The sequence below is a fragment of the Pholis gunnellus genome (assembly GCF_910591455.1).
Source record: "Pholis gunnellus genome assembly, chromosome: 13".
Lineage (NCBI taxonomy): Eukaryota > Metazoa > Chordata > Actinopteri > Perciformes > Pholidae > Pholis > Pholis gunnellus.
Window position 1 is genome coordinate 7,512,193 of NC_136540.1, and position 10,549 is coordinate 7,522,741.

The following is a 10,549-nucleotide window of genomic DNA, read 5'->3' on the forward strand; positions in this document are numbered from 1 at the left end:
CATTATCCAGAACATGGATTATATTATGATGTAAATGATCTAAATGCTGCTGCAAAAAAACAAAAACTGAATAATTCATGATTTATGACAAAGTACAAAATATAAGCCTTCAGCTCTAAAATATTCTGACCGGTACTGGCCTTGAAAAGTCTGCATCAGCTGAATCCCGGGTACGGGGAACCGAGGCATGCTGTTGACAGGAAGGGAGAGTGAAGCTCAAAGTAAACGTGGAGGTGTGAAGTAAAGACAGCGATAGACCAGCACAGAGACAGAGGGGGGGTAAGAGGGGAAAAACGCAGCATTTCCTTTGTGAAGGTTTTGTCACACTGCATTTGTGTGCTGTTTGTCGAAGGCCTATTGTTCCCTGTTGGTGTGTTTTGTTACCGTTGCCTATTTCAGCATCTCTGCTTCAAAGAGCTGAGCACTCCCCCTCTGTTCTCATAATCCCCCCTCCGACTCACCGACCGGACCACGTACGCGGCCGCAGTGGGCATTAAGGCCACTTGTGTTTTTCCCAGCAGCCCCGGGCATTGTACACCACCTTTTTAAAGATTAACAGCAGAGAACATCCCGAAGCATCTTAACTGTGACGTCTCCGGACTGTCACTGAAATATCCCTTGAGACATAAAGCCATGAAATAAAATAAACAACTCTGAAGAAATTATAGGAAAAAAAAATATCAAGATTATAAAAAGAAGTCCCAAAAGCTGCATCTGTCTGAGGTATCTGTTGTTTGCATGGGGGAGTCCCCCCCTCACCTGAACACTGAGTGTGTGACGCACAATTTACATCTAATACAACAGTGTAAATATAAACTCCACTGTAGATTGTGTGAAGTCTGTCTCTCCTGAACCACACACACGTTAATCCAGGTCTTCAAACTCTCAGCGAGAGAGGCGGTGACAAAGAGACGGATGGATGACGTTCTGGCTGCATGTCAACATCGTACGGATGACGTGTTGAGCAAAAGATTAGAAGAAAGTCTAGATTGGGACAACTGCAGCCAGCTCAGGTCATCTGATCTGTCACGGAGAGGAAAAAGAGAGAACTTTACATGGATTTACATCATTTTATGCAATGATTAGCCCCAGTTACATTTGCATTTGAGTCACAGACCTAATTTCTTTGGGTAACTGGGGGCAGCAGAAACACTGCTAGAGGTCCATACACATTATAAGATACTTTGTTCCCCTTTGTCTGTTTACTGTAAGTAAAACTCTCTACATCTTTGTGATCCCACCCAGTCATCCGTCATTTAGACGATGTTATTGTCCGACGACAGAAAGGAAGAAGAACAGAAAGGTTTTGCATACTCAGCCTCTTTCTTCGTGATGACCTTTCCTGCTACGAGCCTCTCGGCCACTGCAGACACTGCTGGGTCATAGTTCAGGCTCGCTGCCGCTATGACCTCATCATTCCTACAGGTTACACAATTTTGATTTAATCAAACATATATATTTTAACATATATTCATCAGGGAGTTACATGTTTTGTTTTTTTGTCAACAACAGCAGCTGTTTTTTTCAACTCACTTCATGTACAATGCCAGGAACTTCCTGTCCTCAAACGCTCCTTTCATTACAATGTCCGTGTATCCCTCCCCATAGCCTGCACACAACCGGAATACAAACACGAGTTACATTTAATGGAGATAAGTGGGAAAATCTGAAATTCATCAAGGTGGGATTTAGTGTCTATAGTTTGTGCATATAGTTTGTCACTGTTGCTCTTTTATTAAAGGGTCCAGTTAGTGAGTTAATTGTAGCTTAAATCTGAAAATACAAACATAAATAACTTCAAATGAAACTGGACATACTTTTTTTTTTTTTATTCGTTCCAACAATACTAAGAACAAACCATTTTCTTACATCTGACATCTGCACATGTTGGGGGCTGTGGTTCTGTGTGTGTGTGTGTGTGTGTGTGTGTGTGTGTGTGTGTGTGTGCCCACCTGCATATCGAATGGTTTTACCCAGTAGGACGGTCCAGTAAAATGGAACTGAGCTGAGCTCACTTGATTTATCCAGCATGTTCAGAGCCGCTATCCTCCCTTAGAAACAATTAAATCAAGTGTTTACATTTAGCTGGAAATTAAAACGAAACAACACATATCGTCTTTTAAATCCAAGCCGCAAACTAAGTCTGTCGTCTCAGACTTTGTGACCACATTGACATCGTTACTACGTTACCGTGAGCTTGTGCCATCTGCCAGTGTCCGATGTTGACCAGCCGGTTCTTGGCCATCGCCAGGGGGAAGGTGGCCAGGTCGCCCCCACAGTACACACTGGAGATATTGGTGCGCATGTACTGCAAGAGGGAGATACTGTCATGTCTCGCTCTGATCTAATGTCATGTTTGTCTTGTTTCCAGTTTTCAGTCATTTCCTGCTTTATTTTTCTCTTGTTTTAGACACTTCACTTCCTGCCCTTGTGTGTTTTCCCGCCTGTGTGACTGTCTGCCCCGCCATGATTGTTTTCACCTGTCCTTCATCAGCCCCGCTGTCACCTGCCCCTCGTTATCACCCTTTCACTGTGTATTTAGTCTGTGTGCTAGTCTGTGTCAGTTTGTCCTTTCTGTTTTTAGAAGCGATGAGAGGTTGTGTGTTGAGAATGAAGGCACAGAATGAGATCATCGGGTGAACAGCTGGTTGTTAGCTCACCTTGTCGACTATTACAAAGTTCTTTGAGTCCGTCAGTATGTTGCTGCCCCGCAGGAACTCAGAGTTCGGTTTGATGCCTGGTGGACGAAAGAAAGAGGACAAAAGCATGTTGAGCATGTTTTGTAGGAATATTGTTAGTGTTGTTGAGACGTTTATCGCTGCGAAACATCAAATTTATCAATATGTTTTTGCGTCAATTATATAAAAAAATACAAGTAAAAAGATGCATTTCCATATCTGTCCACTAAATATGATAACATGTTAGCTTAGCTCAGCACAAATACTGGAAACAGGCTGAAGTGACCAGAGGTATCTGCTTACAGTACCTCAAACATAGTTACTGAAAAAAACAGATACTCGTAATATAATGTACAACAGGCATTCTTTAAAGTTCCTGAGGCTTTTCACTGTTTTTATTAAGTGATCGTACGTTACAGAAATATCTAATAGTGTAAAGAAGTTCAAGAGTCATAAAGCGAATGAGCATAACATGAATACATTAATTGTATGGAGATGTGTTATAATGTCTGCATTGCACTCACCAATACCAACAATCAAAACATCTGCTGGGATAACTTTTCCACTTTTAAGCACAACCTCCTTCACCTTGAGGAAGAAAGGACAGAGGACAGGAGGAACCGAGAGTGCTCAGATTTTCATATTTGACTCTCTTTACTGAAATTGAAGTGATAAAAGAAATTGGCACAATGTGTATTTTCCCCGCTTTACCTTGCCGTCCACACCTTTGATCTCCGTGATGTTAGCATTCATGTAGAATTTCACATTATTTTCTGACAGCATCTGCAGCGACAACAGAGTTTAAACTACAAGTAGCTGAAAAGAGAAGGAGTGCGCGGATATAAAACAGGACTCTCTCTTTCTCACCTCCAAGGTGACTTTTCCAATTTCACGACCCAGTGTGCTCTGGTACGGCAGCTCACTGCTGCCGATCACTGTGACGCTGGAGGCTTTGTCTATACAATAAGATGCAACTTCCATACCTGGAACAAAAATAAACGTGTGAAGGTGCAGCAGTGAATATCATGAAGTACAGAACAATCAAATGGAATCCAAGTGTATAACAAAAATAAAATACAACAAAATACATCAATAAATAATGTGGTTTGAACTCCATTACATATTATAATGAAGTATAAAAAGAAATATAAAGCTTTATACTTTTTGTCCTAGTAAAACATGAACACAGCCATTTCATTATGAAGGATAAGTAATTTAAAGGAAAGGTATAGCGCTTTATATTTCTTATTACTCTCTGTTAAGGATTTAACTAACAGTAATATTTATTGTTGTAATCCGTTTTATTGTCATATTGTTGGCCCAATAACCTTTTACTGCCTTTTGTAGGTTTTTGACATCCATAAAACTGCTGAATAGGAAACTGTTAAGTCTATTTTCATTTCCTACACACCGACAGTCCAGACAAATGTAAAAACACAGTGTGCGTATTCTGCACGCTGTAAACACAGTACCGACAAAAGAGGTTCCCACGAGGACGACGTTGCGGCCCAGACAGGCTGTGTGGATTTGCCGGGCGTCCTCTGGAGTCTCCAACATCCTGACGTTGTCCAACTTCATGCCGGGGACATCCAGACCCTTCGCTCTGAAGGACAGGCCATGACTCTGTTTATAAGCAATGCAGTGCAGTGTAGTGGTGCTCCAAAAAATGAGCACTTTTCTCTTTCAAGGTGCAGTTATCACATCTGCTGTTGGTTGTTGTTGCAATCAAGAGAAATGTGTCTGAGCCCCGTTTTCTGATAGCGATCAATCTTAGGAGGATGAACGTTTCAAGAAATGCTCTTGAAGTTCTGCAGAAAACATTTTGATCAAAGCAACAGTCAAGAGGGAGTGCTCACCCTTATGAGTCTTGATATCAGCTGTCTGTGGAGCTGAAGATGATGCTCATGACACTTTTAGACAATGTATACTCTCTCTGGTCTGAGTTCTTTCGTATGAAAATGAATCTTAATGTGCAGCAACAGCTTTATAACTCATGTTAGAAGAAGCCGCTTGGAGCCCCTCAGTCACCACAGGCTGATGAGAAATTGCAAACGTGAACTCTTTGTGCTTTTGTTGTTATCATTAAAATATTTAATGATACACTCCCTGATGTTTTTAAAAGTTAAGATGAAATGAAAAATGCCTTTTCAACCCTTTTGGATCACATCCTCGATCATATTGCAAACCTATTTAACAATATAGGAAATTAAATTATGAAATGTTTTATTTTTATGTCAAAAACTAATCATCTTTTCTCCTCGTAAAACCTAATATGATGTGGGCTTACGTAAGGTTTGTACCAACCAGTTTCAACCAAAAATATCTTGACATCCATCCATTGATCATATATAATACAATCATATCTTATCTAATCTATACAAACATTTTGCGTTTTGAGGCCACTATAACAAAATTGGGAAGTACATCTTAAAGTCATTGTATACTATGTTTTATGTATTTGTTACATTTTCCACAAGAATTACTTAATTATTGCACATTTGATGGATAAGGGGTAGCTGCCTGGGGGCCTCAGAAAGGCTCAGGCTGGCCCTGGTTTCAAATGGAACACTTGCACACACATGTTTGTGTGTGTGTGTGTGTGTGTGTGTGTGTGTGTACCTGCAGCCTGTTGAGATGAGAAGCTGGTCATAGCTCTGAACTGAACCGTCGTCAAATGTGACTGTCTTCATGCCTGTGTCCACTGACACGGCCTGCAATGTGTTGCACAGTTCAAATTACCAAAAGCATCAGATGTAGACTGTAGTCACTAAAAAGGTTATTACGGAATTGTGCAACAAGACTAAAGCTGTGAGTAGACGACGAGCTGGAGAAGGAACTCACTTCTTTCCGGAGCCACACCTCGATGTCGTGCTGATGGAAGAACTCCGTCCTCCTGAGCAGAATACTGTCGTTCTCCACATTCATTACCTGTACAATAGGTGACGGTAGTCAATAAAAAAACACACATCCATATTCATGACTAAAATGTTGGTGTTCGTATCATTTCATTCAGCCCGCAGCACCTTGCTGAGTCGTGTTTTGTCGTAAGGTAAAAGGTCGTCTCTCGTGACCATGATGATTCTGCCGCCAAAGTTTTCCTGCCGCAGAGTCTCAGCGCAGATCAGCGACGCAGCTCCTGCGGCCACAGAGATAACACTATCACACACTGAATGAACTTCCAATGAAGCGCCTCACTATGTCAATACAAGACAATGAACAATACCTACCAGACTTGCACTCACCATGTACATTATATAAACATCATTGGATATATTTAGAGTTTGTGTATGGTAGGTCTTTTGTTTTAGTTCAGTTCTATCTAGTATTGTAGTTATTCAAAATAGGGTTATAAGAGTAATATAGTAGTTCTGCTCAGTAAATGCTCATGACCGCAACAAACGTTTTCATCAATGACTCATTTATTTGCAATTAACTGATTAAACTGATTACTGTATAAAATGTCAGGACATGTCTGTGACAATTACCCAGAGCTCAAAGCTATGTCTTCAAAATATCTTGTTTCGCCCAACTGTCAATTCAAAACCCAAAGATGTTCAATTCGCAACGAAGCAAAGCACAAAGTCTTCACATTTGAGGAGCTGGAACCAGAGAATATTCTGCATTTTTGCTTCGAAAGTGATTTTAAATACTTGCTGAATCATTTTCAGTCCGTCCATTCAGCGATTAATTATAATGTTTCTGCTCTAAATGACAACAACAACATATACACGCACACACACGCACATGCACACACACACACACACACACACACACACACACACACACACACACACACACACACACACACACACAGACACACTCACATATACAAAGACATTCAGAGTGCTCCCCACTCACCTCCTCCCAGCAGCAGAACAGTGTGAGTAACTCCTGCTACTGCAGCTCCCATACGCTTCACTCTTTTTTCCTGCTTGAGAGTCTGAACCATGTAGAAAACATGAACATCATATCACCCATCAACAGAAATAATTATTTACATATTAAAATGGTTAACAATATATATAAAGGATATGTTGTTAGACATCTAAAATAGATCCTACATTTGGTATTCATCCATCGATTATTGGTTAGAGAGTTATATTGCATTACAAAGAGGAAATTAAGTTTACATTCCAGTTTGCTGCTGTTTAAAACTGTCTTGTCTTCACATTCTTTCCAGTGTGCAATTAAACTTATACCTACTTAAATGCATTACAAAGCTCATACTTTTTTCTTTTTTCTTTTAGTACATACTGCAGCTGTCCTTACAAAGTACATACTGCTGCATGCAGTATGCATTCAATTGGGTCATACCACTTTGGCATAACATTGTACCGTGAACTTTGACTCTCTTGCGCATATATTTTTGCCATACTGCATTTGACATCCTATGTTTTGGGATATATTAAATTAATTTGGGTTTAAAAAGGGAGTTTTAATAGCAATTCATGGTCTAAACCATGAACCATGAGGACTTGATCCACTTTAAGTGCAAACTGTCGAAATTATGGAATACAAACAAAAAAATATTTCAATAATATACAAACATATTAGTACCCATTTATCATATGTGCTGATTTAAACACTGAACCGAGTAAATTCACAACGACCTGATGAAACAGGAAGCACCATGACATCAGAGGAAACAGAGAAGTTAACTGTTAACTCACCTTTTTGTTTATAGACACATACACTTTGCGGTTTTGAATTTTGACCTTCAAAAAAAAAAGAAGACAAATTAAAATTACAGTGAAATGAGAGCAAATGTCCGTCTGTCGGTCAGGTGTGTACCTTGTGGCAGGGTAAGCAGTCCATGCCGGGGAACTCCTCCAGATCTCCTGTGTGGACGTTGAAGCAGGCGCCGTGCCACGGGCAGCGCACTGTGTTGCCTGAAATCACCCCTGAAGACACACGCGAACACACACACACATCATTGACATGTGCTGGTGTTAAGAAGGGAAGCAATAATTTAGGACAAACAATTAAACTGCAGAACACATCGAAAATTCTATATTTTAAACTGTGATGTGTGCCAGAGCTTTACATTGAAGCTGTTTTGTCTGCCTAAATGACAACTTATAGCTCCGATAGATGAAGGCATCCCATCCTCATAGATTCAGTGTGTTTGGCCAAATGTTGAATAAAGACGCAATATTAAAATACAAAATCTGTGCAGATGAAACATACTAATACGACGGGTAAACTTTATGCGACAGATACAAAATATGATGAAATGGAATGAAGGTGTCTAACCCTTAACCCCAACCCTGCTCCTCTGTGCTCACAAACTCACACCGTGTGCATCTTTACCTTTACTGAGTGGAGCTCCATAGTGCGTACACTGGTTACCAATGGCACTGTATTTGCCCTCGCTGTGTGTCAACAGCACGCTGTGATGTCCCACTTCAACCTCCATCATCCTGAGGTAACAAACACACACACACACACACACACACACACACAGAGATACTGCAATAGGTTTTCCGCCCAAAGTACATTTTTATTCAACTTCAACTGCTTTAAATTAGACAATTAGTAATGATGTGTAAACAGGTTGTCATGTTTGTCAGTGAGACAGACTTGGTTTCATATATCTGAGGCTGTCATCATTTGTTGATTAATGGTGCATAAATCATTTGATATATAAGTAATACATAAAGCACTGATGTATAAATAAGTTTTAGGTTGCCAGGTTGTGAACACCTCCCCTCCTCCTTACTGTCCATCCTGCAGGTCTGACTCCAGACACACCATCTCAGTCAGCTCCTCTGATGTGTCCTCTGGATCAGAGTCCGGAAGCTCCTCACGGGCTGAACACACGCACATGCAAGAATACGCGCACACATGAGCGTGCACATATGCACACATATTTCAAAGGAATTTAAAGGAGTTAAACAAACTACATCAGCAATAATGTAGGTTTCCTAAATACAGAAAACTCCCAATGATTAAACAGCTGTTAAATTCAGTGAAACATTGATAAAGTAGGCCTACCGGACGGTTTAATGTGTGAATATTCAGGCAGGTTACTCACGCGGTTTGGTCCCAGACATGTCAGTGATTCAGTTGTAACACCACAAAGATATACACAAAACCTCCAGAAACATTCAAAGCTTGTCAGATGCTCCGTTGAGAGAAGTTCTTCAACAGCCCAGGTTGTTTTCTGCTCATCTGCTCAATGATGGGATAAGAGTACATTTCCACGGCATCCGGTCCATCCCCAATCCTCATCCCTTGATCCTGGGAGACAAAGTGAAAAAGTGGATGTTTCTGGGGGGCTTGATAAGACGAGCGAAAATCAAACAAAAAGTTACTTTTGGGAATGAACAGTGATGTCAGTGGTCATGTTCAGCCCCGTTTTTGTTCCAGAGAAAGGCGATGGTGGTCTTTTGTGTTTCACAACGGCGGTATAGAGAAAGGCTGACGAGGCAGCAGCAGACGACACTGAATGGACAGGCGACAAAGCACAACTTACAAAACCGGATTCAGGCCTACTATCATTCACACATCGGTTCAAGTTTCAAGATTCATCACCGCAAAGCCCAAGGATTTTAAATCAGTCACTTATTAAATGCTAGAAACATTCAATTCAATTCAATTCAATTTATTTTGTGTAGCCCAAAATCACAAATTACAAATTTGCCTCAGAGGGCTTTACAATCTGTACACATACGAAACATGAAAGAAGTTCAGTAGGCGAATGTGGTGGAAGAAGTAGTTTATTCACATCTTTTACTAGTTACCAGGCAGGTACTACCAAAGGTAAAAGTACTCATTATGCAAAGTGGGCCATTACAGGATAAAGTTTTATATTATTGGATTATGATAATTGGTGCATTAATGTCAATATCACTTTAGTATTGCAGTAAAAGTCAAACTAATTTAAATTACTTTACATACTGCTGAGTAGCTTGCAAATGTTCTCACAGAGATCAATAAAGTCTAAACTTAGAACAAAACATTATTAATTATTTGTTGATTATATTTTGTAATATTTACCTCTGAATTGTGGAAAAGAAGTATAAAGCAGCAGAAAATGCAAATACTCAAGTAAAGTGGCTACATGTACCTCAAAATTGTACTTAAGTACAGTACTTGAGTAATGCTTTATTTCACATGCGCAATTGTTCATTTTCATTTTCTTGATAAATACATAGACAGGTGTGAGCTACATGAACTGGATGATAGTATTTGGAATTATAGGGAAAATAGAGACAATGTTGATAATATCGAATAAAAGTCAATAAAACTAAGAAATAAGGAATGACAAATATAAGAAATATATTAAATATGGGCATCAAACATGTACAATATATAACCACGATGTAAATAAGTGAAAAAAATGTTAAGAAATGGGATCTATTAAGTGTGTAAAATATAATTGCAAGAATAGCATAAATAAATTTCTCAAAATGTACAGTATAGATGCAGTAATAATGGCAGAGTGTGAGGGATCCTGACTGGAGGCCGACACGAGAAACTTTGTCCAGAAAACAAAAGGTGTTCATTTACTCAAGTGGCCCTGCTACACGTGTAACCAAACGTATATACAAAACCCCACAAAAAAACAGTTAACTTAGCTGAACTGAATAAAACTCAACTCATCATAACGGTATAAAGTATAACTGTTACCCCCCCCATATTTGTTCTGACCCCATGACATCACTGCTGACTTCATCCTGTGTATAAATAGAGGGAATGGTTGTGCACGTCCTCCTTGTGACTCTGGAACACATGGAGGGTATAAAGTACGTATCAAAGAAGATAATGATTAACTGATGAAATACAGAACTGAATCAATAAAGAAACTTTTACATTACATAACAATACCTGTCTGTGTTTTACTTTAACTTGCGACGTTGATATTATAT

At 39.7% G+C, this 10,549-nt stretch overlaps 1 protein-coding gene across 1 annotated transcript; it reads right to left on the minus strand.

Annotated features, from left to right (window-relative positions):
* Positions 1 to 938: 938 nt before the first annotated feature.
* On the minus strand, positions 939 to 8,731 carry LOC306705179 (apoptosis-inducing factor 3-like; the record flags this gene model as incomplete). The annotated part of the gene is made up of 19 exons (XM_079171881.1): positions 939 to 1,023; positions 1,315 to 1,419; positions 1,534 to 1,609; positions 1,953 to 2,051; positions 2,191 to 2,308; positions 2,661 to 2,737; positions 3,203 to 3,266; positions 3,390 to 3,461; positions 3,546 to 3,661; positions 4,151 to 4,299; positions 5,298 to 5,389; positions 5,520 to 5,606; positions 5,702 to 5,814; positions 6,537 to 6,618; positions 7,349 to 7,393; positions 7,470 to 7,579; positions 7,989 to 8,098; positions 8,398 to 8,488; positions 8,713 to 8,731. The coding sequence occupies 19 exons, from the start codon at positions 8,729 to 8,731 to the stop codon at positions 939 to 941; spliced, it is 1,710 nt and encodes a 569-aa protein (XP_079028007.1).
* Between the last annotated feature and the right edge of the window lie 1,818 nt (positions 8,732 to 10,549).